At 50.7% G+C, this 27495-nt stretch overlaps 7 protein-coding genes across 7 annotated transcripts; 5 read left to right on the forward strand and 2 right to left on the reverse strand.

The window, feature by feature from the left end:
• Positions 1-1289: 1289 nt before the first annotated feature.
• BO88DRAFT_407379 (NADP(+)-dependent, decarboxylating phosphogluconate dehydrogenase) lies at positions 1290-3804 on the forward strand. Its single transcript, XM_025707415.1, has 5 exons — positions 1290-1486; positions 1901-2037; positions 2100-2551; positions 2614-3042; positions 3100-3804. The coding sequence occupies exons 1-5, from the start codon at positions 1470-1472 to the stop codon at positions 3538-3540; spliced, it is 1476 nt and encodes a 491-aa protein (XP_025559410.1). The 5' UTR covers positions 1290-1469; the 3' UTR covers positions 3541-3804.
• Positions 3805-4039: 235 nt separating this feature from the next.
• BO88DRAFT_407381 (anticodon-binding domain-containing protein) lies at positions 4040-5876 on the forward strand. The gene is made up of 4 exons (XM_025707416.1): positions 4040-4612; positions 4751-5237; positions 5286-5337; positions 5409-5876. The coding sequence occupies exons 1-4, from the start codon at positions 4479-4481 to the stop codon at positions 5441-5443; spliced, it is 708 nt and encodes a 235-aa protein (XP_025559411.1). The 5' UTR covers positions 4040-4478; the 3' UTR covers positions 5444-5876.
• A 5931-nt stretch (positions 5877-11807) lies between these two features.
• BO88DRAFT_134025 (putative nucleotide-sugar transporter) lies at positions 11808-14026 on the forward strand. Its single transcript, XM_025701403.1, has 2 exons — positions 11808-12361; positions 12423-14026. The coding sequence occupies exons 1-2, from the start codon at positions 11909-11911 to the stop codon at positions 13794-13796; spliced, it is 1827 nt and encodes a 608-aa protein (XP_025559412.1). The 5' UTR covers positions 11808-11908; the 3' UTR covers positions 13797-14026.
• Positions 14027-14256: 230 nt separating this feature from the next.
• On the reverse strand, positions 14257-16366 carry BO88DRAFT_490440 (DNA-(apurinic or apyrimidinic site) lyase APN1; the record flags this gene model as incomplete). Its single annotated transcript, XM_025712777.1, has 5 exons — positions 15704-16366; positions 15609-15645; positions 15443-15562; positions 15254-15388; positions 14257-15157 (listed from the first exon to the last, which is right to left on the reverse strand). Exons 1-5 carry the CDS (start codon positions 16182-16184, stop codon positions 14257-14259), a joined length of 1674 nt encoding a protein of 557 aa, XP_025559413.1. The 5' UTR covers positions 16185-16366.
• A 275-nt stretch (positions 16367-16641) lies between these two features.
• On the forward strand, positions 16642-20826 carry BO88DRAFT_490441 (putative checkpoint protein kinase (SldA)). Its single transcript, XM_025712778.1, has 3 exons — positions 16642-17750; positions 17855-18302; positions 18379-20826. The coding sequence occupies exons 1-3, from the start codon at positions 16761-16763 to the stop codon at positions 20586-20588; spliced, it is 3648 nt and encodes a 1215-aa protein (XP_025559414.1). The 5' UTR covers positions 16642-16760; the 3' UTR covers positions 20589-20826.
• A 1650-nt stretch (positions 20827-22476) lies between these two features.
• On the reverse strand, positions 22477-24471 carry BO88DRAFT_394701 (uncharacterized protein; the record flags this gene model as incomplete). The annotated part of the gene is made up of 1 exon (XM_025705165.1): positions 22477-24471. The coding sequence occupies one exon, from the start codon at positions 24469-24471 to the stop codon at positions 22477-22479; it is 1995 nt and encodes a 664-aa protein (XP_025559415.1).
• Positions 24472-25532: 1061 nt separating this feature from the next.
• On the forward strand, positions 25533-26658 carry BO88DRAFT_134081 (uncharacterized protein). Its single transcript, XM_025701404.1, has 2 exons — positions 25533-26169; positions 26426-26658. Exons 1-2 carry the CDS (start codon positions 25762-25764, stop codon positions 26567-26569), a joined length of 552 nt encoding a protein of 183 aa, XP_025559416.1. The 5' UTR covers positions 25533-25761; the 3' UTR covers positions 26570-26658.
• The last annotated feature ends 837 nt before the right edge of the window (positions 26659-27495 follow it).

Consider the following 27495-nt stretch of genomic DNA (forward strand, 5'->3'; position numbering starts at 1 on the left):
TGCCAATACCACGTGATTTGAACCAATAAAAATCACGTGAAAACAGTTGGCCGGCCAGGCTGACCTCCTGAGTCAGCCAGCCAAGCACGACTTTGAGCCCCCAACGGATTTCCCACATGTGATGCAACCCCCACCCTAAGCCCCTTTGGGAAATGCAGTAGCCGACCGCCGGGGGGAGGATCGTCCCTATAGGAGGACATCGTGCCAATTCCATCACGAGAAGAGAAATGACCAGTGCGGGATGAAGATAAGAAGTCCCCGGAAATAGCGGCCAGTTTCTCCGGCTTATGGATTTTCTCCTCCGCGGGGGTCTAGATACCCAACAAATTCCGATTGCTGGGATACCGAAGGGCCATTGAAAAGCAGAACATACTATGACAATTGACACACTACATACAGGAGGAAGTCCGATGCCGTACCCGATAAATAGGCATTATTGATACACTGGAATGAGGTGATGGAGGAACCACTGTCTGAACCAACAGTAACAGTGAATTACTGTTCGTAGTTAGACAAGATGCGGAAAAGTGGAGGGGAGACCGATTTATCCGCCTCCGAAGGTGCTTCACCGAACGTGTTCTGGGAAGTCTGGGAATTTCGGTCCCTTTTTTGACTGTTGCTGGGCCGATGTAGGAATTAGGAAACGCGGGCTTTTTTACCTGCGTTACGGGCGTATTTTGCTGCGGCCGGCAAGTGCCCCTCCATGCCCCGCCATGTTTGAAGCTCCTGGCAACACCGTCATCTCCGAACATGTCATCCCCAGGGAATCAATTGGCGATTGGAGTCGAGTAATTTAGTGTCTGTCATCAATAAGGAATTGGTGAAACTAAAATCCTCAATCTGGGAGAAGGAATAATGTAGAGGTCGTATTTTACGAGGATAACAGTGAAAATGGTGGGGGGGTTTTCATAGCAGTAGATAATAGTAGTAGTATGCATGCTTGTTGTATTACCCAAACCAGATTTAATTTCAAAGAAAGAACAGCCATCACTACTAGATTCTCCTACTACTTACCATGCTATTAATTAACATAACAATTATTACTCACCAACAACCATCTATCCGCGGGCTTCCATGTATGTTCCGGTACCAAACTCCCTCTCCCACCGGTGTACTTACTTTACTACTACTAAGTCTTGTTCACCGGAGGACTCTGCTCCTCTCTTGTTCAGGTGCTGCCCCGCCCTCCGTCCCACCATGACGGAAGAGCTGCTCCGTAAGCCGTCCAGTTGCAGCGAATCCTGCTCTGACATCTTCGAACGCCTTCTCCCTTTCGCTCGCTTCTCTTCCTCTTCCTCTCTTTCCCTTCCTTCCCCTCCAAACTAAAACCTTCCTCCTTTTCTCCATCTTCCTCTAGGCAGTTAGTTCTTCCTGACTGTACATATATCCACCACCTCCCCCTCTCCTCTACTCTTCCACCTCTTCCCATATCTCCATCTCCAGAATCTCATACCCCCCACTATTTCATCATGGCTGACCAAGCTGTGTAAGTACCCTGCGGCTACCATTGCTCTCTCTTCCCTTCCCCTATCCCCTTCACAAGCCTACATGTCCCTCAATCATCTGCTTTCCCCCACAGCTTGGTACCCCTCCGACGCATCAATGTATGAGCCGGGAGAGATCCAGCTGTTCGTGAGTCAGCTGGGAATAAAAAGACTGCTTCTATGCCATATGGCTTCCAGGATCCATCTTCCATTGATTAGTGGTGATGGTGCAATGGATCGCCCGCTTCGTGGGGTTTGCGTCTCGACGTCATAGTAGCGTTAGAGGCAACGCAGCTTCACTCTTCACCCCCCACTTGTCACATTTCTGCCCAGCTATTGACAGAGGATTTGGCAACTGACTTTAGCGCCCGTCTCGCCGGCATCAATGTCGGCGCTCCGGCGCGTCCTTTGCCTAGTGCTGATTTCGGTCTCATCGGTCTGGCCGTTATGGGTCAGAACCTGATCCTTAACGCTGCTGACCACGGCTTCACTGTTTGCGCCTACAACCGCACAACCTCCAAGGTTGACCGCTTCCTTGAGAATGAGGCCAAGGGTAAGCTCTCTCTGCCAGGATCCACCTCAGCCCTCGGATTGACTAACGGTTCGGTTTATCAGGCAAGCCCATCGTCGGTGCTCACTCCGTTGAGGAGTTCTGCGCCAAGCTGAAGCGCCCCCGTCGTATCATGCTCCTGGTCATGGCTGGAAAGCCCGTTGACCAGTTCATCGAGTCTCTCCTGCCCCACCTTGAGAAGGGTGATATCATCATCGACGGTGGTAACTCCCACTTCCCCGACAGCAACCGCCGTACCAAGTACCTCGCCGAGAAGGGCATCCGCTTTGTCGGCAGCGGTGTCTCCGGTGGTGAGGAGGGTGCCCGTTACGGCCCCTCCCTCATGCCCGGTGGTAACGAGGAGGCCTGGCCCTACATCAAGGACGTCTTCCAGAGCATCTCCGCCAAGAGCGACGGCGAGGCCTGCTGCGACTGGGTTGGTGACGAGGGCGCTGGTCACTTCGTCAAGATGGTCCACAACGGTATTGAGTACGGTGACATGCAGCTGATCTGCGAGGTAAGCTTGAGACCATACAACAATTGGATATAAGTGTATGGCAACTGACTCATATGTTATAGGCCTACGACATCCTCAAGCGTGGTCTTGGTCTCCCCGCCAAGGAGATCGCCGATGTGTTTGCCAAGTGGAACAAGGGTGTTTTGGACTCTTTCCTGATCGAGATCACCCGTGACGTCCTTTACTTCAACGACAACGATGGCACTCCCCTCGTTGAGAAGATCCTCGACAAGGCTGGTCAGAAGGGTACCGGCAAGTGGACCGCCATCAACGCCCTCGACCTTGGCATGCCCGTCACTCTGATCGGCGAGGCTGTCTTCTCTCGCTGCCTGTCCGCCCTCAAGGACGAGCGTATCCGTGCCAGCAGCCTTCTCGACGGCCCTACCCCCGAATTCACCGGTGACAAGCAGGCTTTCATCGATGACCTCGAGCAGGCCCTGTACGCCTCCAAGATCATCTCCTACGCCCAGGGCTTCATGCTCATCCAGGAGGTAAGTCTGGTCCAGAGTATGGCTACCACGTTGTCGGCTACTGACCGGTTACTATAGGCTGCTCGTGAGTACGGCTGGAAGCTGAACAAGCCCTCCATTGCCCTCATGTGGCGTGGTGGTTGCATCATCCGCTCCGTCTTCCTCAAGGACATCACCAACGCTTACCGCAACAACCCCGACCTTGAGAACCTCCTGTTCGACGAGTTCTTCAACACCGCCATCAAGAAGGCCCAGAGCGGCTGGAGAAACGTTGTTAGCAAGGGTGCTCTCTGGGGTATCCCCACCCCCGCTTTCAGCACTGCCCTCAGCTTCTACGACGGCTACCGCACCCGCGACCTCCCCGCCAACCTGCTGCAGGCCCAGCGTGACTACTTCGGTGCCCACACCTTCCGCATCAAGCCCGAGCACGCCAGCGAGACCTACCCCGAGGGCAAGGACATCCACGTCAACTGGACTGGACGCGGTGGTAACGTGTCTGCGTCCACCTACATTGCCTAAACGAAAATGCGATGTAAAACGCTGGACGTGGAGCCTCGCACTGGTCTAGCATGGGAACAGGCTGGGCTAGAATCAGGAGAGTTAACTAGTCGGGCTCCCCTGAGCACATAAACAAGAATGATGACGATCAAAACGACCAGCAAAACAGGAAATGAATTTCTATTATATTTTCATTAACGTGTATCTAGATGTTTATTTTCTTTTTCTTTTTCTTTTTTTGATGGGAAAAACGTATGGAATAAAATAGTCTTACGTTTCTTTTCACAATCTTTCCATACTGTAGTATGATAGTAGATTGAATTCTAATAAGTAGTGGGTCGAATAAAGGATGTTGTAGTTTCGAAGGGACAGAATTCAAGTGCTGAGGCTAGTGAAAGAGCAGCCAACTGGTGATTGCCGGAGGTGCTGCTCCGCCCTGGACTAAACCGGATTGGGCGACGGGAAGGTCGTGACTCCCTTTCGGCGGCCATCGTGTCAATCCAATAGTGCACAATCACACCACCATTCTGCCCAACTGCATGCCAGGACGCTGAGGAGCTTTCCTCCCGGGCTGGTTGTACTTTATTGGCGTCGTATTCACTTCTGTGTTTGTTGTTTTACTGGATATTTTATGTCTTTACTTTTTGTCGTTCCTTTACTCAACTACGACTAAGCTGCGGTTCCCGCCCGTCCCACTTTTGCTTGCTCCGCGCTCGAGTGCCATCGTCATTGCTGGTAACGACCGTGGCTTCCACCCAGCCTGGAATCCCATTCCGATCGATCATTTCGACCTGCGCTCTGACTAGCCCTCGCCGTGAGCAATCGTGTGTTTGGGACACTCTCGACCGACTCCGCCTTTGTTCCTCTGCAGAGACAGCCCAGCTACTGCCTGACTGTGGAGCCTGTCCTGTCCTGCACTGCTCCTGGTGGGATAGTTCAACTGTCTCCTGCCTGAGCATATGGCAGATAACAAACGCCAAAGCGTGGGAGTAAGAACATCTGCACAGGGATCGTCTGGCGCAACTGCAGGCCAGGGAATGGCTGGTGCCATGGTGCCTTTGGAGGTGGCATTGAGCCGTGCAATTGGCGCACGGTAAGCCTCGACCTATCATAGCACTGTTGAGCAGAGTTCCGTCTGTCCAACAAGTGCTAGCACCTGCATCTCTTTGCCAGAAAGCCTCTGGATGAATGCAGAGATCTCAAGTTCATGCTAATGTTGTGTTTTGTACAGTGTTCGTATCAGTACAGCTCCGGTCGCCTCCACCATTGAGGGGACTCTGTTCACAGCCTGTCCGATCACAAACCTCGTTGCCATCAATACTGCCGAAGAAGGCAAGTCACAGACCGGCGATTACCACGTCATCCCGGTGTCGCGCATACAATCCTTCCAAGTTCTCTCTTTGCCTCCGTCCAACAGCGATGGGGCTTCTTTCTCTGATGCCGTACCGCCTTTGCACGCACTTGATATTCGCGCTCTGAAGGCGCGGGAGGCCGCTGCTGTCGGCAAGCTGCAGGAAGGTGAAGCACGTCGAGGCAAGGGAGTCACCAAGGAGGCACAGGATCTCTTTGACGCATTCAGTCGCACAATGCCGGCCCGGTGGGATGGAACCAAGATCATCGTAGCCGATGCTGTCTCCATTGCGGCTCCTTACCGCCCTGACGACTGCCGGCCACTTGTGGCGGGTGACACGGCTGCTCTTGCCCGAGTACGCATGGTGGTAAGTTGGCCTTATACATAAGACAGGATTCGTCTGACAGTTGTGCAGCTTGAGATGGAGCGTAAGAAGATTGAACTGCGCAACGCGAGTGCAACTATTGGTAAGTCTAATACCATTCATTTGGGACGGACCCGCTTGTATGAAGCATGGCGACTAACAATCTGACTCTAGGAGCCGGTGCTGCTGGACAACGTAAAGGGGGCTGAATACGACTTCCTATATTTTACTACCCATCTGAAAGGCTCGATTTGCCTCTTAGGTGCAGTGCTGGGGATGATGATTTGCGTGGGATCCATTTATCCATGAACGCAATTTAGCGAATGATAAACTGGAGAACACGAGTTCTCCCTGATTGTCAATTATACACGGAAAGGATTGCGCGAGGGGCCATGGTCGACGGTCCTTCAAGCAGGCGCAGACATGACCAATGCTTGGTGCAGCGGACAAGCTAATCTGTCCTGGAAACCAGCGCATCATATAGGTCGGGAATGGAGCCTTGCCTTCTGGCATGTTCTTTAGATTTATTTCCATTAGATACAGGGGCGGCATGAATATGAGACCTATCTGATCTATTTATCTCCATTCTATGAATGACTACTGTATTAATTAGTTGTGCTAATCAAAGCAGCACACAGGACTTAAAGTGTCGTTCCCATCAAGTATGACCGTCTCCATACAGTATCAACAATCGGTACACTGCCTTCTCTCGATAAAAGCAAAAGAAATAAAGCCCGATAAAACCATTGAACAAATGGAGTCAATTTTGAGTTTTCTATCTCCGAAAAAGCAACAATAGATTATTAATTGCTTGATGTGTATATTACATATTGATGGGAGATTGCTTATGTCGGAAATACAGTAGTTCTGTTGAGCTGAGGCTTACCTTGGTACTATTGAACCAGTAGATGATTAGATCCGGAAGAGACAGAGAGAGAGAGGTATTTCTTTTGGCTGGGATGTGGGGGTGGGCATGATAGTGCGTGTGCTGAGTGAGTTGTTTAAATTGTGCCATGACGGTTATGCGCTTGGGTTAACCTTACCAGGCTTATTTAATATCTATCATATTGGTCTATGTGTAGTGGTGCAGGTAAACTGCTAGCTGCAGTGGGTAATGGGTTGGCTGGATAGTCCATCAGAGATAACACACTCTCTCTATCAATAATTATATACTATAACAAACACAGCATAAGAATCCTCCTGTAGAAATCCCTAATATACCCCGAGCAACAAAAAGAACTACTCAACAACTAAAGTAGTACTCATCACATAACCATTTAATTGCACTTTAATTCCTATACTGAATCTCTGTAACTACCACTCCCACCCCTACTTACCAACGATAACAATAATAATGATGATAATAACATCAACTACCAATTCCTATAAACCCCCTTCCCCCTCTTACAAGCACTCGGACAAGGCGCCAAAGCCCGTCCACTCCCCTTACATCTTCCACACTTATGCCACAGATTCTTCACCCAGCTGCCCGCGCCCCTACAATTCGGACATGTCACTCTCCGAGCAAAGAATGTCCCCGTGTTCACGACCGTCGTGCCCCCGCATCGATCGCAGACCGTGCGTGTCGATTTCCACCATCCGCCGGACCCTTGGCAGTTCGCGCACGTGGTTGTGATTGCGCCGGTGTTGGCGCACGTGGGGCATTTTCGGGGCATTGTTGTTGTGTAGTAGTATTTCTTGGTAGCTGGTTTGGGTGGGTTGAGGGTGTTAGTTGCAGTATACTGGTTATTAGGGTTGGGTGGGTTGTGAGTAAGTAGAAGGGGGAAATTACAGTTTGATTATGTTGTGACTGTGGATGATGTTGTTGGGTGTATAGGAGGTTGATGGGGAAGAATATTCTCTGCTGGATATTTATGTCTTGAATCGGAGGTGGTCTATTCCATCTACCAGATGATATGATATAGTTAGATCTGAATCGCTAGTTATACCATCCTGACTTGAGGCTCTGGTCATTTCACAATGCTATAACTGCATATACTGATAGACAAGGAAATGACCCCAACATCAGTAGTATAAGAATAAAAGCATTGACTATACTACTTCTAGTCCAGAACCATGCTATACTATTCAGCTACCTAGTTGGTACAGTGTGAATAGCATGCATAAAAGTTATCTTAGGGTTGAAAGCCAAGGCACCACTCATACAAACTTCCTCTAATTCCTAAGGCCAGGAATGGCCCGGACCGAACCCCAAGAAAAACGCCCTTTGGTTCTAGCCAGTGGCATACTCCCACATATCTTACCTGCATGGACCACGTATCTGTCACGAGGTGATGTTGATCCTTCGGCGTGATGAATTTTAATTTGATGTTTGTGTGGAACCGCTTGTAGCGCATCTGCCTTGCGTGGGGTAGATTGCAGGCAGTGGTTTGGTATATAGGGCGGTTTTATGAGTTGGGTTTTAGGAGGTCATATGAAGGGAGGGAATTATGGTGGTGTAGTGGGGTAATGGTTCTTTGTCTGTTGGAGATGGTATTGAGGTCTATAACATGGGATTATCGAAAAGGTATAGTTTCAGTAGACTTGAGAGAAGAGTATGGAGATGCTGAGTTGCTGTCGCTTTGATGGTAGTTGATGTACATTGTCTGTAGTAATTCACTGCGGGTAATCTATTATCTAGATACTACATCAATAACATTAGCCTTGGAACTCTAAGTTAGTTTAATTGTCAACCCTATCCTTTCTTGTCATATCAAACCCCTTGGGACGAAACAAGATACCTCCAGTGGAAAGAGAGTGAGAGAGGTACGAGAGTTATAATTTCCTCGAGATCTAACATGACCTTTTCCACAGAATCATTTGAAGTCCCACATGCACGTGGTTGGGGAACTTTGTGAAAGGTCCCACGAACATGTTCGCTTTCCAGGAAATCGTCGAGTTGCACATGTCCTCACTAAGAATGTGATCGTTTTGATGGTAGTTGGTCAACTTGGATACTTGTGTGGATGGACAGGAGGACTGGAATAAATCTTGAGTATATGAGCAAGCGTACTCGTATTATTGGTGTTTATTCTCTATCTCCTGGTTTCGATCTATAGCTCAATCCTGCTCATTATCATGGCTTCGTGGTAGATAGACAGGTCTATATTCTGGGGATGCGGGTTTTTATGCTTAAACAATCCTTGCTTGTATTATTTTTACGTTTAGTGATGCCCTATTCCTCATGTATCGAAAATTGTGGTTAGAATAGACACTTTTTGTGTATCTCTATGGTCTTTGAAGCTTAACGCAGGCTTTCACTCTGGGCCTGGAAATATCCGTGCAGTAGAGTGTATAGATTCAAATAGTAGTGTGATCTTACAAGAAGCAGATACTCAAGATATAGAAGGATCTATCTGTAGAACAACAAGTGAAAGTATGTAAATCAAATGCCACTAGCTATAATATTAAAGGAACTGGAGTATTCACATATTGCTAGACTATTAACATTGACAGCGTCTGTCTACTATTATAGAGATTGTGATGAGGAAGATTTCTACCCAAACTAGGATGCAATCAAAGACAACATGCAACTATTATTGTTGCTGTATATCCTCTGAGTAATAGCTTGTTGTCATCGAATGATGATGCCAAGTTGTATACGTCCAGTGCGTGCTTCAGAGCGATCAGTGAGTGCGCAGGAGAGCTGGACGGGACAAAAGAACTTCAGTAATGTCACTACTATTATTTCCTCCGGAGAAATAATATCAACAGCGGCTTATCTACTAGCTCCATGAAAGCAAAACTAAACTTTCAGTGGAGTGAAGCGTGGCTGACTGACAGACAGATAGAATTTCAATAAACTACTGTGTCGTAGATAACTTAGTAGCTCGAACTATTGATTGCATTGCGGGATGGAAATAGTGTGATGAGTGACAATGACTTAGTCTGTGCTTACTGCAGCTGTTCAGCCCTCACATAACTACTAGTATGGAAAAAGGTTCAGACAAGGCAAGGGAGTGTTGTAAAAAAGAAAAGGCAAAAGCCACAATGGAATTCTCCGAGCCGCTTGGACCCATTGTACTTTGAGTAGAGACTCCGTGCATAGTCTAGCATAACAGCATAAGCAAAGAAAAGAAAAAGAAAAAGGGTATGGAAAAGAATTGAGTGACTGAGTGAGTGCATTCCGGGTTCCCTGCAGCTCCCGCCCCTCTTCTTGCACCAGAATCGGGATCATCAGTGGATCATCAGATGCAGGTTTAGCATTATGCAGATTGGGCTATTGTGTGAACTATGGGATTTAGCTAACGCGGGTGCAGGGCTGCATGAGATTGATAGTTTGTGAGGGTGTGTTCACTTGATGGGAATCATTTTAGGGCAGGTTTGGTCTACTGTGGGATGAGTTGGTGAAGTGTGCATGGCATAAGTGTGATGACATGATTTGATGGGTGGTGGCGATTGAGACATGGCGAAAAGGAAGGAAATAATGATGACTCAATGAGTTGAGGAAGTGGATACAGGGACAGAAGATCATTCTTCAAACAAATGATCGGTGTTGGGGCCACCCCGCATTATTGATGGAGATGATGGGATGGGATCAGCATACTTTGTGCTTGGAAAGTAGTCTAGCTCTCTCCCTCTCGCTGCTGGAGTGTGACCCAAATGAGGGTGCAGCTGGTCTGCCCAGGTTCTGGGCAATGAACGGGGCATTGAGAGGGGAACAATGGCATACCTCACTAGCCATATGCACCTCAACTCATGAAATCCTATCTATCCAGTCTAGATATCTTGGCTGGGGTCATTTCTATCGGAAAGACGGCCGTCTTGTTCCTGCCGAGGGGAGATAAAAGGGAAAAAAGGACCAGAAGCGGCCGTGGATTATTGCATTGGGCGGCACCCAATCAGCCCAGCGATGGGGTCGTGTTTAAAGTTGGATCCAAGGAAGCTCCGAGTCGATTCAGGTCTAACCGCCAAGAGTCGGTGTGAATAATCTATTAGTTGTGATCATGAGAGACGGCACGAAGCGCCGTTTTTCTTCTTTTTTCTTACGGTCGGAAATAGTTGTCGACCAGTGTAGAGTTTAGACACCAGTGGTAGTGAGGTGGTGGATGTTTCACTACATGTCTACTGTTACTTACTAAATAGTACTGACTTGCCAACAACCATCGGCTATCCGCGGGTTGCTGCTGCTGCTGCTGCCTGATCGCGTGAGGAGATGCTGGTTCAATCCCTCTCTTTCTTGCTACCCGTAGGAGGGAATCAATTGATGATGTGGTTGTTCTTGTTCAATCCTTATATCTTCTCCGTATCAATTGATCGATCGATCTATTGTCTCCACGAGTGATGAAGCTGAAAAGCTCCAGTCGATCGCCAGCCATGGATGATGATCGAGTTAGTCAAGTAACTCCAAGGGAAGCAATTAATGCTTCCCCCGGATCGGCCGGAAGGGACAAAGACCCGAAGGAATCTAGAAAACGAGGATCCCCGCTCCGTATCTGGGAAGGTTGGCTGGTGACTTGTCGAGCTGAGCAGGTTCTATCCAGCATCATTTGACAAAGTAGTAGTACACAATTCTTGACTAGACTAGCATTGTTTCAATAGGGGCAAGATCACACACAGGACAGGACAGAAGATGAAAAAACAAAGGGCCCTTGGTTGAGTCTTCTTTTTGAGACGCGGATGGATGGTGGATCCTGGTGCCTGGCCTTTTCGGACGGTCCTTCTTTTCTGTCATCATTTCATGATTATTAACCTTCAGCACCAGGTGATGCTCGTATCCCTAACTCGACCAGGGGGAGAGGATTAACTAACTAACTAACTACTAGTGGACTATCGCGCTATGACGTTGGAGAGGCTGTGGCTGTTGGCAACAACATCCATATTTCATATTATTCTGATGATTATTATTGTAATAGTAATAAATCTTGTTCGAATTTCTCTGCTTCCCTTGGCGAGAAAAACAATAATTCCATATCCACTTTTGGGTTGAAACTGGCACTAGACAGTACTTGCTTAGACTGACTGACTGATTGCCCTGACTCCCTCTTCCTCTCCCTCCCTTTGCCATTCCATTCCAATTCCCCATTTTCCCAAATGCTCATTCTGTTTCTCCGTCTCAACTGGTTCATCCTGCTGTGCTGACTGGTTGTGTGAATCCCTCCTTCTTTTTTCCTCCTTTCATTTCGTTTTTTCCCTATCCTGTTTTTCTTTTCCTCCTTTCGCGTGCTTATCCCGCCTCTTTCCTGGCTCACTGTCTCTCTCTGCCGCTATCAACGGGGACGGCGTTCGTGCATCGGTCGCCCTTGCATCCCCCATCCTTTCTCCTCCTGCTCGGGCTGTCCTGCTGCCACTCCTATCTATCTCTCCCACCCACACACACACCCTCCCTTGACATTTTCCTTTTTCTCTCTCGTGACTCTGATTTGCCTTCTTCTGCGTGAGCTTTTTGTCAACGTCCCCACTAAGACCAGTCAATTCCCTCACCGGCTTTCCTTCATCACTCTCCTTCGGGCATCCGGTGCCCCTCGCCATTCTTCACCCTCGCGAAATCCCTCCCCTCCGGTCCTAAAACTAGTATTCTCCCTCAGCGCTGGCCCACTTGAGACACATACCCTAGTCCTACCTTTCGTCACTGATGGGGCTCGCGCCATCCTAGCGACTACCCTCCTTTCCCTCTCCTTATCGCCCTCTTATATCGTGCGCCGTCCCGCCCCGACGGCACTCCCTCTCCGACCATGGGTGTCTCCCCATCTGGCAATCATCATCGACGGCGGAGTTCAGTGCTAGCGGGCGCTTCACAGTCAGCTCCAATCGAACACCGGGACGATACTCCAAGGGCTATTGGGGACGCTGCTGGCTCCAAACGAGAGGAGCCCAAGTCCTCGCCGGCTGAGGACGCAGACATCTCCGACCTGTCTTCGATCGCAGAGAGCTTGGAAATGGATTATATTAGCTCAGACGACGACCTCCATGATGACGAAGAAACGGGTCTCACAGCGAAGCAGAGACGCCAGAGACGCCGCAGAAGGCAGCAGCGTCGACAGTTGGATGCCCGCATCGCCGACGTCAAGGCCTCGAAGCACGATACATTACCCTTTGGATTCACAGACAGTGATGTCTTCAGGAGGCTGTCCATCAATGCGGGCTTGATCCTCTTGTGGTATTTCTTTTCGCTGTCGATTTCAATTGTGAGTTGCTCCCGCGCGCGTGTTTCATGGCTCACATGCTAACCCCCGTCGGTCTGGGTAGTACAACAAGTGGATGTTCTCCGATGACGATGTTGTCTTTCCTTTCCCCCTCTTTACCACGAGCTTGCATATGGCCGTTCAGTTTACCTTTTCATCCATTCTCCTATATTTGATACCCTCCCTGCGTCCGAAAGCGCCCGCTGCCTCCACACCTACAGGCTCGCCCGTGAGCGAACATGATCCCCATGAGTCCCGACCGGTGGTCACCCGGTTATTCTACCTTACACGTCTCGTCCCTTGCGGTGCGGCGACTTCCCTCGATATCGGTCTAGGAAATATGTCCCTGAAGTTCATTTCCCTCACCTTCCTCACCATGTGCAAATCATCCGCACTAGCATTCGTCCTTCTCTTTGCCTTTGTTTTCCGCCTCGAAACCCCATCCGTCAAATTGATCGTGATCATTGCTACGATGACCGTGGGTGTGGTCATGATGGTCGCCGGCGAGACCGCGTTCAATGCGGTTGGATTCATCCTCGTCATTGCATCCGCCTTCTTCTCGGGCTTCCGATGGGGCCTCACGCAGATCCTCCTTCTACGCCATCCTGCGACGGCGAACCCGTTCTCGACCCTCTTCTTCCTGACGCCTGTGATGTTTTTCTCCCTGATCGTCATTGCGCTGGCGGTAGAGGGGCCTTTGGAGATCATCGCCGGCTTCCAAGCCCTGGCGGCTGCCCGTGGAGGCCTGTTTGCTGTCTTCCTGCTGATCTTCCCTGGTATCCTGGCTTTCTGCATGATTTCCTCTGAGTTTGCGCTCCTCAAGCGCTCCTCGGTCGTGACGCTGAGCATTTGCGGCATCTTCAAGGAAGTCGTCACTATCAGTGCTGCCGGGGTCATCTTCCACGATCAGCTCACTGCAGTCAACATTACGGGCCTGGTGGTCACCATTGGCAGCATCGCGTCCTACAACTACATGAAGATCTCTAAAATGCGCTCAGAATCTCAGAAGAGCGCCTGGACACGGAGTCCTAACCTGGACTCCGAGGACGATTCCGACCCGACTGGGGAGCGCGGAGAGTACAGTCGGATCCGCAACCCCGAAACGAGCACTTTCCAATCTCCGGGCATTCACGTCGACGAGGACAATGTGAATATTACTCCTGAGGATGACTTGACCGCTGGCGGTCGGCGCTCATTCCGTGTTCGTGCCAGTGGCGCTAGCAATGCGCTCGGGTTAAGCATCAACACTACCAATCTAGGGGACCACGATAGAAATTTCTCCCCTCGAGTGTCGGCCCCCTCGCCCTTGAAATCAGCACCCCCCGTCATCACGTCCCTGGAAGCCGAGCTTAACCGGACGGCTTCCGGCCCTAGCCTCGGTAGCAAGCCCCAGACATCTCCAGAACGGGCTTCACCTGAAGGACGCTCAGCTACCTAGACGAGTATGTTTGGAATTGCTGCTTCAAGCATTCTCACCATGGTTCATGGGACCACTGGTATGGTTCGACCTGGATTTGCTTCCCTACTTTTTTTGATATCCCAAAACCCCTTTGTCGGTCTACAACGTCATGGCATCAGCGTTCGAGTTCGTCGATGGTCGCAGCACGTTTCTGATTTGGATGGTCCTTTCCATTTTTATAACGGCGGTTCTGATCAGCATGCCTGTGAATTGGCATGTCTGGAGTACATTGGGCGTCCCGCACATATTGGCAGACGATGTCTGGTATAGACAGTGATTTATCGAGTGATACCATGTTATCTATCTCTTAGCTCTAATGGAGCTTAATCGCATTGCAGTCTACGTAATATCGATGTCGAAGTAGAACACTCTACTCCAATATTATACCATCCACACATCATTCTGTTCATACATTTTAATACTCCGTACGTAGTTGGCTTCACTTCTCTGAACAACTCTGACACCCCTCCTCATCACTCCCTTCCCCATCACTCTCATCCTTTCCCTTCTTCCCCCTCGTAGTTTTCGTCTTCGTATTCCCCTTCCCCTTCCCACCCCCATTCATCATGTCCATCAACGTCTTCTGCCCCTTCTCCTTCTTCGCCGCCTTCTTCGCCTCCGCCTCCATCTTCCGCTCATACTGCTCCATCTGCTTCTCGCGCATCTCCCTTCCTTCCTCAGACAACTTCGCCTCCAACGCCCGGAACTCCTCTCCCTCCGGATCCATCCCAATCAACGACTCAAGTAGCGCGATTTCCCCCGCCCACACATTATAATCCGGTACTAGCTTCGCAGAAGCCCCAGCCGGCTTCTTCTTTTTGCCCTTGGAAGACTCATCCCCTTCCTCCTTGATATCTCCCTCGGGTCTATCAATCGGCGTCTCCAAGATCATGGGTAATCCCTCGAGCCGCGGCTCGTTCATGACGTTGTGGAATGCGCGGAGACCCAGGAATCCCGTGCCGATGTTGGCGTGTAAGTCGCGTTTACTTCCCCGCGGTGCTTTCGAGTCGTTTAGGTGCAGGGCGCGGAGGTATTGGAGGCCGATTACGTCGGAGAATTCTTGCATGAAGGAGGCGAAGCCTGATGGGGAGGTGAGGTCGTATCCCGCTGCGAAGCTGTGGCAGGTGTCGATGCAGATGCCGATTCGGTGGTGGTATTCTTGCGGGATTTGGGAGAGGATGTCCCGGAATTCGTGTAGGTAGCCGCCTATCGTGCTGCCGTGGCCGCACATGGTTTCGAGGACGGGGGTGACGGTGCTGGTGGCGGAGAGGGCGGAGGTTAGGGCCTTTGCGAGTCGGGTTATGGCTGAGGCGTGCGGGGTTTGGTTGGCGCTGCCGGGGCTGTGGGGTTGGGGAGTTAGTTGGGGGTTTCTTTTAGGAGTTGGGTAGGGTGGTGAGGTAGAGGGAGAGGGTATGGATGTGGGGTGGGGGGCGTACTGGAAGTTGTAGAGGGTGATGCCGAGGGCTTCGCAGCGGCGGAGGTCGTCGAGGAATGAGTCGTATGCTTGCTTGGCTTTGGTCTTGTCTTCTTGGGCTAGGTTCACGAGGTAGGAGCCATGGGGGAGGATGTGTCTGGTATGTGGTTAGATTGGGGTTGGGTAGGTAGGTTGATTGGGGTAGGCTCACTTTGCGCCGTCGTATTTGTGCTCGATGCAGAGGTTGCGGAATTGGTCGCGGTGGTCATCTTGGAGGGCTGGGTTGTCCCATTTCCGCTGGGACTTGAGGAATAGGGCAAAGGCGTTGCCGCTGAGAAGGATTAGTGATGGTTGGTTGGGATGGTGAGTGGACATACCCGATGTGCATGCTGTTGTGAACCGCGTTGAAGACGCCTGTAATACAGCATCGTAAGCATCATATCAAGGATGGACTGTATCGAGTAATTCCAACCTTTGGCAGCGCTGACATGAGCGCCTACACACATGCGCAGACCCTGCGTGCGCGCCCTCAATGGTACCATCTCGACTTCTTCCTTTGTCTTTCTCTTCCTCGTAACCTTGGCCTTCACCTTCGGCTTCTCATCCACTTCTTCGTCCTTGACCTCGTCTTCGTCATCAATGTCTGCCTCGACCGTGACTGTCTCTTCCTCCTCAACCTCCTTCTTCACCGAAACGACCCGGCCACGAGATTTCCTCGGTGTCGCCTTGGGGCTCTCAGCAGGTTCGGTCGGTGCTGTGCGTGCAGTAGATTTGCCAGACGGCGACTGCGTTCCGAGACCTTCGACGGATTTAACGCGCTTCGATCTTCGTAGTGGGGAGCTCTGTTCCTGAGCGTCGTCTGGCTTGCGCTTGTTGCCTCCCGGTTCGGGGGAGCGTGGCGGCTCAGTCGCCACTGCGGTTGAGGCTGCTTTTCGGGTACCGCGCGGAGGCATCGCAACTTGTCTGGGCACTTCAAGGACAATGAAGTCACCCGATCTGGTCAGTCGTTCTGGAATGGTGGGATGGCAGGCGATGGTGGGCCGTGAAAGACAGCAGGATCGGCCCGGCGGTTTGACGCGGTCGACGCGAGCGGGAATTGCTTGATTGAGGCGATTGCTTGAATTGGACTTCCCACGCGTTATATCGAGTGGGATAAGAATCGATTAGACGTACTTGAATATGAGTAACTGGTCTGAATCACAAAAATTCCCTAATAAATTAGGGATTTTCTCGAAGAGCATCATGAACATCTCTGCTGCAGCAGCAGCGAATATTACCCGATATGGGCTAGTGCCCATGTGACTGGTCGTCGAGGTAACGAGCCATAGTGGGACTAGCGGCTGTTTATCGATAAACTGCCCGAGTCGGTCAATCCCATCCATTCAATCTCCTCGAGTCCCTTTGCTTCATCTCGCCAGCCCACCATATCGACTTCTTCACCGCTGTCATCGCAAACTTACTACGACCGATCACTAAACACCCTCCGCGCACTCGCTCTGATCCACTTCTCTTCTTCATCTGTCGCCGCAATGGCGGCCAACGAAGACCACGTCAACTTCGACATCATCGAAGGCCAGAAGGAGAACATTCAGTCGCTACCAGGAGGCCGCTCAGCAAGAGAGTTGGCTCGCATCTTCTCTCCGCGCGAGTCTACAGACATCTTGGCTACACCGTCGCCAAATGATACCCGCACAGTGAATGATGGCATCCGCCAGGAATACGAAACAGAATTGCAGGCCATAGGAGAATCCGACGACCCGCTGGATATTTACGACCGATATGTGAAATGGACGCTAAATGCTTACCCTACCGCCCAGGCTACAACTGAATCCGGCCTTCTGCCCCTCTTGGAGCGTGCCGTGAAACACTTCCTCAACTCCCCTCATTATAAGAACGACCCCCGTTATCTGCGCCTGTGGCTCCACTACATCCGACTCTTCTCCGACTCACCCCGCGAGACATTCGCTTTTCTGGCACGCCACCGCATCGGAGAAGGACTTGCATTGTTCTACGAAGAATTTGCGGCCTGGCTGGAAAGTGCAGGAAGATGGACACAGGCCGACGAGGTGTACCGGCTTGGCATTGACAAGGAAGCGCGCCCCGCAGAACGACTTGTGCGCAAATACAGCGAGTTCCAGCACCGCTACGAAAACCACACACAGGACAATGGCCCCTCATCACCTGCACTACCGGCTGTGCGCCCGGCATTGGCTGCCAAGGTCGACCCCTTCGCTTCGGCTTCTACGGAAGAAGCCGATCCCCAGGCCCAGCGCCCAGCGCCCGCCCGCAGCGCTGCCCCGAAGACAAAATCCGGCAAGCCGAAGATGGCGATCTTTTCCGACGCCGATTCACCGAGCCAACCAGCTGTCAGCGCGCCGGCACAAGGGTGGGACAGCATTGGATCGATGCATGACCGACGGAAGGAGAACAAGGTTGAGGCAAAGCCATGGGCAGGAGAGACTTTGAAGGCGGGGAAGAAGCCGGCACCGGCACAGAAGATGACGATTTTCAGGGATGAGGTAAGTTCAGGTTATGTTACCTACTCTTTCTGATTTCCGTATATTTACGATCACAGGACTAATTGGTGGCATGAACCGCATTGGTTTACGATTTATGTATTCAGTCAAATTCAAATTTACAAGCCAAAGAAGCATTGCAATCGAAACATGTTCCAGAGCATCGCGTAAGGGAAGCGGTTAACCCACGTACAGGGAGACGGGAGCGCGTCTTCGTCAACCTTGAAGCAGTATACCCAGACTACAAGAACCCGAATCATGAAGTGAGCTTCGAGGAACTTAGAGCCATCAGCCGTGGCTGGATGGGCAAGAACTGGCGGGCCCATAAAGAGCCCCTCAAGCAGATCTCAGGCAATGCTGCTTCTGCGGAGATTCCCTCCGAGAATCCCCTTGAGCATGGCCTTGAGAATGAACTTCCACAACAGTTCAAGCAGAAATTGACCGTCAAAGATGCAGAGACCCACGATCCCGAACGGGGAAATTCGGCCCAGGAAAGCAAAACTAACAAAGCGCGGAAGTTGAAGCTTCGTGAAGTGAAGGGAGAAACACAGACGAGTAAGTATCTACTCTGGACTCATATCGTACTCAATGATTTTTCTCTTCACTGTCTGGTGTACTAATATAATTGAAGTCAAAATGAAATTTGATTCGCCCACTGGAGGCAAGATTCGTCGCAAGAGCACTGCAGAGCCAACCATGACCATCCATACCCGCGCCGCAACAGACGAGATCTATAGCATTTTCAATCAGCCACTCAAAGCAGAGACCGAGAATGCAGCGGAGAGTAGTGACTTTGATGACGATGATTATACGAGCGGTGGAGAGAGCACGGTCACTGGTCGCATGTCTGCTGCATCAAGCGACTTTGGCGATGATGATACAACCTTTCACAAGTCGTTTGTCGAAGGTGACGAGGATGGGTTCGAAGACAACACTCGCGCTGAGAGTGTGGCAGATGGAGAGTGGACGCAGTTCTCGGCCTGTGATGTGCCGGATCTGGGCGCTGCTCATTCACCTGCCATGCCGGAGGACTCCACATACCATGGCAGAGATAACACAGAGCAGTTCGATGATGCAGATGAGAATGGCGAAAGGCAGCGATTCGTTCCCCAAATGCCTGAAGATTACAATCCACCCTATGGCCCTTATCGAGACCCCGCAATCATGGCTCAGAATCGCCTGCCTTTCATGACACCAATCGTTGAACAGACCGAACATTCTTTGTCAATGACAGCAGCGAGAAACAGCCTCTATAATGCGAAGACGCCGTCGAAGCCCCCGATGGGCAATCTCTTGTTTTCGAGCCCATTGCTTCCTGCCACGCCTCACCACGATGACTTTCCTGATATTCCTGAAGACGTTGCTCTCAGTCCCACCATGGAGAAATTTCGATCAAGCTTCAAATTGAGCCCCCTGAAGGAAATCACTCAAACAGGAGTAGTCATCAAGGATGAACTGTGCAACCCCACTGACAGGGATATTCGTAAGACGATTCTTCGGTCATTGCAGCCTCCGCTGGCATCGTACCCTGGCTACCACGGCCACCCGGACATGGACACTCACTATGGCTCTGAGATACAGCGATACCTCAAGACAAGCCCAAAGCGTTCAAGAAGCGGGGATGAGGCATCTTTCGATGTTCCCATCCTTGAACTTCCAGGTGCTGAGAGAAGCTATATCATCAGGCGTGAGCTCGGTGCCGGTGCTTATGCGCCGGTCTATTTCGCAGAGAGCATCGACAGTCTACCTTCCGACTCGGAAACCGACTCCAACAACAGAGATTCCCACAACCCTAGTCCCATTCGATATGACTCACCCCGTCACGGCTTCGAAGCGATAAAACTGGAGGTAGGACCGCCCAGTGAGTGGGAGTTCTACATGATCCGCACGGCAAACGAACGATTGAGCCAGCATCCCGAATACTCCCGCGCCACTGAAAGTATCATCCGCGCACACGAGCTTCACGTCTACAAAGGAGAAAGCATCCTGGTCGAAGATTACCGTGGACAAGGAACACTTCTCGATCTCGTGAACCTCATCCGTAACGAGCCGATCTCAGCCACCACAAACGCCGAAGGCGGAATAGACGAGGTCCTGGCCATGTTCTTCACAGTAGAGCTCTTCCGTATCGTCGAGTCTCTTCACTCCTGTGGCATCTTACACGGCGACATCAAAGCCGATAACTGCCTCGTCCGCCTCGACGACAAGCCCGTCCCGCCTCCCTCCCTGATCGACCTAGGCGACGAGATCACCGCAGACCCACGCGAAATTCACTACTCCCCCCGTGGTCTCCACGGTTGGCGCAACAAGGGTCTCTCACTGATCGACTTCGGCCGCAGTATCGACATGCAAGTCTTCCAACCATCCGTCCAATTCGTCGCCGACTGGGAAACCGGCAAGCACGAATGCAACGAAATCCGCGAGAAGCGACCCTGGACGCATCAAATCGATCTCTACGGCTTAGCAGGCACTATCCACGTCATGCTCTTCGGAAAGTACCTCGAGTCCGTCCCCAGCGGCAATAACCCGGAGACAAAGACATACCGAATCCGCGAGTCTCTGAAACGCTACTGGGAACGCGACATCTGGAACGACGTCTTCGACCTCCTCCTCAATCCCGGCGAGGAGAGATGGGCTCAACTGGAACGCGAAGGCCAGAACCCTGCCGCTATGGCCAGTGAGAACGGACCGATCCTCCCCGTGACGAACTCTATGAGACATCTCCGCGAGAGAATGGAAGCTTGGCTCTTCGCTAATGCAGAGAAGAAGGGTCTTGGATTGCAAATCCGGAAATTAGAGGCTATTTATGCGGAGAGGAGGAAGCGCTTGGAGAAGTGTTAATTTACTGCTTCGTTATCCTTTGTTCGCCTTCTTTCACTGTTCCCCTTACAACCCCCACCCCTTCCCCCTTTGTCCTTTCACTAATAATCCATCATCCCCCTTTCGACGATGCACGTGACACGTACGTACGCACTTTATACCCCCTCTTGTCTTTTTTCTTCTACTTTTTCTTGTGTTAGTCGCAGCGTTGGCGTTTGGGTTGTTGTTTCACATTTACACATATGTATTTATTCCCTTGTTCTTATTGTCTGTTACTATATTATAGTGGACGTTGGTCTGAATACATATGATATGATAGTGATATACGTTGCACGTTATGCATTGTGATAGTAGTTAGTCCTAGTATCTGGAGAGTTCGATGAGTTAGGGTTAAAGTTCATCTGAGCTAGGAGATGAAGTCTTGGCATTAACCTAGATTCAATGAACAAGTGATTGATGTCTAGGCAACTGATATAGACAGTCTCGTGATGAAACCAATCGTTACAAAGAGATATTGCAAGGAATGCTAGCATGTCTATTACAGTGGCATGGTATGAATGGTCTATGTGAGTATCCGTTCACTCGGACACTGCAGTGCGGTAATTCATTGGATCATACCAGTTCTGCTTTTCATTATTGCTTCAATACCCTTATCCGTATCCATAATGAGCTATTGTTCAAACTTTGAAATTAGATCGATGAAAATATGCTATACTAAACAGCCGAGCTACAATGCAGCCACAGTCAATAGTTTTACATATCGTTAAAGAAAGAAGAAATGTATTCTTTGAAAAATAGAGATAGTAAGAGACATAATGAGAGATGTAGACAAGTTGAAAGCCAATAAAAACATGCTTGACTGGAGCAAGACATGCTAAACAGATAGACAGACAACAATGTAAGTAATGGTCAGTCAGTAAGTAGAACGAACATGAAGCAAGTTCGAAGTAAAATGTCAGTTAAAGCAAGGCTGAAACTGTAAGCTAAACGCTGCAAAGACAATGGGGCGCTTTCCATAAGACGTCGTCACTAAGCAGCTGCCAAGTCGTGCGGATTCGTTTCATCTATGAGTCATTCATTCAATAGCGGCGTCTCTCCATTCCAATCATCACTGCGCATGCTAAAGGAGGCATGCGAAAGGTTCATCAAGATCAAAGACGGATCGCACGGTAATGTTGAGTATTCAAATTCGATGGGAAGATATGAGAAAGAGATAAAGAGATGAAAAGAGATTGAAAGATAGTGGGTTGCCAGAGTGGGTTTGCTTTGTAGGTTTTTCGGTTTTCGGTGTTGCTGGCGATGTTGTGATACTGTCGATGTTTGTTCAAAGAATGTATGGAGTTCGGTATGTTGAGATAGAAGAAAAGGAAAATCAGAGAGTGTAATGACCATCAACGTGCCTGCGAAACACTCCCCTGACAGATAAGGTTTTTGTCGTTTGCGGTTTTCTAAAATGCCCCGGAGAGCGTTCCGACAAACATGCTGTATGGGTCAAGAGTAGAGAGGAGAACAAGAACACTGCGTAATAAACGACGGTCCAGTTCGGTTAAATGAGTCGCGGTTGGAAAAATTTGGCTCGTACACCGTTGAGCACCGTGGTGTACAGCTGAACCGCCGAAAAAGCAACGTATGCATGTAGAAGCAACTTCAAAACACTTTTTTTGTTTTTCGTTATTGTGGCCTCGTCTCTTGCGCCTACCATGCAATGTTGCTCGTCAACAAATGCAATGGTTCAGCGCGAGAGAAGCAAAGGCTAAAAGGTCATCAATTCGTGAATTCCGTTTCTGTCATTATATCCTTTGATCAAAATGCGATCAAAATCACGGTAAATCATCCCGGTCATTAGTGTAGTAGATCGATGTGACGTTGACACATGGTGAAACAGAGTTCTGACAATGCAATATGCAATCTATTGCCTCGAGTACGGCATGTTCAGGATCTGCCTCCGAATGCGCTCTGCATCGGAGATGCCTTGCTCCGTTGGATCGTAAGGGAGCCGACTAGTCCTTTCTTCGTTCTTCGATTGACTGTTCGGGCTCGTCGGCTGGAATTGTGGTAAAAGCCCGCTTGCGAACGGATCCGACAGCGACGGCGCGTGTCGAATGCGTCTCGGTGACGGCGGAACTCGTTTGGGCGTTTCTACCTTGAAAGGGGAGCCCAAGCGCTTGATACTGTCGCCACCGAGATTCAGCATAGGATTGGCGATGGGCTTTCCGACCATGGGATCTTCGTCGTTCCGAGAGGACGACGATGGTGGGGAGAACAACTGGTCAAGACCTTTGTGGTTCACTGAACTTATCGTGGCTCCACGGTTGCGAATGCGTATGCGATGCTGACCTAAATCACTGAGCTTTCCTTGACGGACAAGGTCTTCTAATTGCACCCGCGTATCTTGTTCTGCTGGCGATTCGCTGGCAGTGGCCACGTACGAAGCCAGGTCATGATGGTCGACGTTCGCGAATGGCTCCATGCGGGGCGGAGAACGTAGCCGGGAGCCCGTTACATGGATGGTTTCTCGCCGAGCCCTAGGGGTATGACGCTGAGATCGCTTTCTCGAGGCATTGGGTCCCCAAGTGTTATACGTAAATGGCGATCCTAGCCGTGGCACGGGCTCTTGTCTAGGGGCACTACCAGGATGTATTGCAGGTGGCTCCGGGATGACTTGGCGAGGCGCACCAAGTATGGGATTATTGAACCATTCGCTGTTCATCTCTGGAGGCGAAGAGTCTTCCGCTGCCAGCTGAACCAAAGGCCCAGGTACAGAGCTGGAAACGAGAGACACACCAAGATCGCGCGTCGCATAGGCTGTGCAGCTACTGGGAGGACCGACAGCCCTGGGAGGTTCACCAGACGGCTGGGACAACAAGTCCAGGGCTGGCGTCGGACTTCGGGATTGCATCATTCTCTGGTAGTGTGGAGCAATCGAAAACTTCTTTCTACACAGTAGTTTTAGCCTGCGCCGCGTCGATGCTTCTGACTTAGGCCAGGTAGGCTTCACCGCATCCACCTTGGGGGTAGGAGAAGAGTTGCTAGATGGGCGTTGGTAGGAGAGCGTGAAGGGAAACTGTCGGTCGAGTCTAAAGCGCCTTCTCTCCCACGTCCGCTTGGCCTCCTGGGCAACACGGTGAGTGACTCCAAGCGGCGGAATGCTGCCCGGAGTCATTTTGAAAGGGGTAATGGTAGGGTCTTGGATGTAGAGCTGGTAAGTGTTCCATAGATGGTTGTCCATGTCCAGGGTCCATCGTTCCTTAGCATGCAGCATCCGTGTCTTATTCTTGCGCGTCCGACACAGAGAGGGCGTCTCCGGAGCCGTCTTTGGTGGAAGCTCCAGGTGGAAGAACGGGTCGTATGAATCGCTCTCCATGCTGGTACAGCTTCCACCTGCTGAGCGCCGGGAGCCAAACGTTTCTATCGAGGAGACGGATGAATCCGATGCTTGCGAGCAGACGGAACCCGGACGTTGGATACTCTCTCCCAGGGACTGCGGGTCCTCCAGAGACCACGATCCGGTACTTTTATCCTCGATCGGGTCGGGGCGAATCTGAGCTGGAGGGGTTTTCATGGCCAGGCGATCCCGGGGCGGCGCTAAGAAACGGTCATCGCGGGAGAGTACTGCTGGACACGAGGGGCCCACGAAAGCGTCGTAAGAGGGGACTTCAATGGAAGGTATAGGGACATCGGATGGGTTCGGGTTGAACGTGCTGAGGTCATATTCGGCCTGCGCAAAGACATCGGTCCCCGAGCGGACGCGGGACCTACGTAAGCGGCAACTGGAATGACGAGGGGGAGGCGGTGGCACATCCAGGTGATGTGAAACGCGCTCTGGTGTGCGAGGCTCACCCGACGAAGAAAAGGTGAAGTTCTTCGGCAGGGTGCGCGATAGGCCGTGTGGTCGACAAGCCATGATGTGTAGTCCCGTATCGGTTCAACGACGGTTTGCTAGCTAAGACGGGGACAAGTGGTAAGAGGTAAGTGCGTTATCTTGACAATTTGATGCAACTTTCCTATACCACTGTCATGTCGCGAACCTCGAGAGCGATGCGAGAACTGGTGCCTGACGTTCCAAGTTAAGCGCGGACGGAGATAGCCTAGATCGCACGATATTGTCCAATTCGAGTGCAGCGCGCGCACGGTATTTAGAGAACAACCAAACTCAACTATGGAAGAGCAAGGGGGCGAAGAAATCCAAGAGCAATAGAAGTAAAGAAATCCGTTTCAGTCAATGGTGCAACGTCTGTGATCGATCTCCGAAGAAGGGTCGTCGACAAGGCGCGCTTAGGGTTTATTGGGGGTCGTGAGTCGTAACAGGAGTTGAGGGGAACAAAACAAGAAAAGGAAAAACACGTCGAGGTGTGAGTGGTCGGATGGGCGAAAGCGATCGAATTCGTATGTTATTCGATGTGACGCGCAACGATGTTGTGCAGCGATGCGCTTTGGGGGGTGGAATTGCGAGAGGATCACATCGAACGGGTACCCCAGAGGAGGGAACTATAGAAGATGGGGAGCCGACATTGGCACACGAACACGCCAGACCAACACAAAAGAAAAGGAAAAGGAAACGGAAGGGATGGTCGATGACGAGCGACAAGCTCGATCGGAGAAAAAAGGAGAAGCGACAACGTGGCTGTCGAGAAAGAAGGGGGTGGGATGTAGGGAAGTAACGGAGGGAAAGGAAATAAACGGGGGGTGTGGAGGGAAGAAGAGAATAATTGGGAGAGGAAGAGCGAGAGGATGAGACAGCCGAGGGGGGGGGAAGGGAAAGGGAAGCGGTAGGCGCAAGAAGCCGCGAACACTCACTAAACCTCCCAGCATCCAACTGCTAACTAACTAAACTGAACTGTTAACCAGCGCCTTTTGGGTAGCGGAACTTTGCTCTGGTCTGCTGGGTGGCCGCGACAGGGACGAACTACTAGTCAACTTCCTTCTGGCTCCACCTTTTTTTCCCCTTCCAGCAGGCCCGGAGATCACCACGTCAAGCCCATCAGGGCACCAAGTGGCCTCGCCGGTGCGCTGTTCACGGGCAACCTTTCCTATTCTCGCTAATCGAGATCGTTGTTCATGATGTTAGTTAGTTAACAGGTCGGGGATGACACACTCTCAACCATGATCATTCTCAAATGCCACAGCTGCCAATTGCCATCATGTTCGATCGTTAATCAAATCTGAAGAAAAAAAAAATTAATTGATCAGAAAAATGGGCAAAAATCAGAAAAGGAAAAGCAGACAGGGCAATTGGAGAGTCGCGACTGCTCAGGAATGCGGAGAAAGTCGATATGCTGCGTTTCCTCGTGAGCCACTCAGCTGCATTCTCTCTGCCTTCTTTTTTTTTATTTTTCATGCAGCTATTTCTTTTTTCTATTTTAATTTTTCTTTTCCGAATTCTTCCTCCAACATCATTCCCTCGCTTCCTCCTTTCTTTTTTCCTGTCATTTTTACCTGTTTTCTGGCCAATGTTGGTTCAGCCGGAAGAAAGAGACTAACCAGTAGTACTCTTCTATCCTATCCATTCAGATCAAGAACCCTCGAGCACTCACACAATGGCCGTCAAACTCACTCGCACACTTTTTCTTCTCACCCTCTCATTCTCGGGGGCTGGTCCATAGTAAGTGCTGCATCCCTCTAACCGCCTCACCGCGTTGCCCAACGATCCCTCGGGACGGGCAGAGGATTCACGCCTGCAGCCCGTCGACAAATGGCAGCCATCCTGATGGAGTCGCCCCAGTGGCCCCAACAAGATAGTCCAGAATCATCATAATTAATCTCTTTATATGGAGACACACTAGACTCATCAGTCTGCCGTACCTTTTGCACGGGCTGCAGGACCTGCGATCCAGAACAGTAATAGCTTAGCTTACCAGTCTAGATCAATTAGACTGGGCTGTGCCTCGTTCATCCGTGAGTTACTATACTTGCAACGTTGCGTTCCCCCTCCCTCTCCTTCAACTGCAAGGGTACCGAGAAAGGTATTCTCAATGCAGACCGAGTGCAGATGGCTCACTTGATCATTGACCATCCTCGCCAATAATTTCTCTCCATTGCCTTGGGATTCATCACAATTCCCGTGCACCCGGTAGCACCAGCACACTATGCAGCAATCTCACCTCCAAGGATAGGAGGGAAAACGACCTACCTGATCCTTTTTCATCTATGTGGCCCCATCGATCTACACGCAACGTTCTCTAGCGAGCAAGACCGACTTCCACCCATGACGGGACCGTGTGATCCAAACCATCCCGGTGGCTGGGAGGGAGGTGTGCGAGCGAGTACTCCGTAGTGGACAACAATAAAAAAAATAACAATGAAATAAATAAAAAATAATATCTCTCCCGCCCCCAATTGACAATGTTGGCGAACCAGGAATTCGGGGGCGTCCCATCGGTGCTCCAGCAAGGTGGCCTCGAGTGAGTACCTCGATCAAATTGATCACGGTCATGGTCATGAACTCCAGTCACCTGCAGAAGTGGTTCTCCACCGCCTGGGAACGAATCGAACCCCGACGCACTGGGCATGCATTAGCACCCACCGCCCATCAACCAGTAGTATCTTGCCCACTGCAGCTTGGGCATGGAATTGGAAAAAGGCACCACGCCTCGCGGACGGCCCGAGAATGATCGAAACAGAGGAAAGAAGAGTCATAGTGTGGAATATTCTTTACGACCTCAATCCACAAAGTGGTCCCCATGATACCGCTATATATTCTTTCTATCTCTTAATGCCCTATTCTCCCTAAGTACTTCATGAAAGAAAATCTACTAGTACTATAACAAAGAAACAGACCGGGGCACAGCACGGCATGGCACCTATTGAAGCACACTGATCTCTGCACGTTCAATGTCAATCAATTCGCTTATCGCCATTCGCCTTTCCCCCAATGAAACGCGTCAAGGGGCGGGGTAAACGCGACTTTTAACGCGTCTTGACAACGCGC

The sequence above is a fragment of the Aspergillus vadensis genome, assembly GCF_003184925.1.
Source record: "Aspergillus vadensis CBS 113365 unplaced genomic scaffold BO88scaffold_24, whole genome shotgun sequence".
Classification (NCBI taxonomy): Eukaryota; Fungi; Ascomycota; class Eurotiomycetes; order Eurotiales; family Aspergillaceae; genus Aspergillus; species Aspergillus vadensis.

Coding starts and splice junctions, on each gene's coding strand:
- BO88DRAFT_407379 (XM_025707415.1), top strand. Junction 2,038..2,099: donor CCTTGAGAATGAGGCCAAGG/GTAAGCTCTCTC, acceptor TCGGTTTATCAG/GCAAGCCCATCGTCGGTGCT. Junction 3,043..3,099: donor GCTTCATGCTCATCCAGGAG/GTAAGTCTGGTC, acceptor CGGTTACTATAG/GCTGCTCGTGAGTACGGCTG.
- BO88DRAFT_407381 (XM_025707416.1), top strand. CDS start 4,479: ATGGCAGATAACAAACGCCAAAGCGTGGGAGTAAGAACATCTGCACAG. Junction 4,613..4,750: donor AGCCGTGCAATTGGCGCACG/GTAAGCCTCGAC, acceptor TGTTTTGTACAG/TGTTCGTATCAGTACAGCTC. Junction 5,238..5,285: donor TTGCCCGAGTACGCATGGTG/GTAAGTTGGCCT, acceptor ACAGTTGTGCAG/CTTGAGATGGAGCGTAAGAA.
- BO88DRAFT_134025 (XM_025701403.1), top strand. CDS start 11,909: ATGGGTGTCTCCCCATCTGGCAATCATCATCGACGGCGGAGTTCAGTG. Junction 12,362..12,422: donor TTTCGCTGTCGATTTCAATT/GTGAGTTGCTCC, acceptor CGGTCTGGGTAG/TACAACAAGTGGATGTTCTC.
- BO88DRAFT_490441 (XM_025712778.1), top strand. CDS start 16,761: ATGGCGGCCAACGAAGACCACGTCAACTTCGACATCATCGAAGGCCAG. Junction 17,751..17,854: donor TGACGATTTTCAGGGATGAG/GTAAGTTCAGGT, acceptor TTATGTATTCAG/TCAAATTCAAATTTACAAGC. Junction 18,303..18,378: donor GAAGGGAGAAACACAGACGA/GTAAGTATCTAC, acceptor ATATAATTGAAG/TCAAAATGAAATTTGATTCG.
- BO88DRAFT_134081 (XM_025701404.1), top strand. CDS start 25,762: ATGGGCAAAAATCAGAAAAGGAAAAGCAGACAGGGCAATTGGAGAGTC. Junction 26,170..26,425: donor TTCTCGGGGGCTGGTCCATA/GTAAGTGCTGCA, acceptor TTAGCTTACCAG/TCTAGATCAATTAGACTGGG.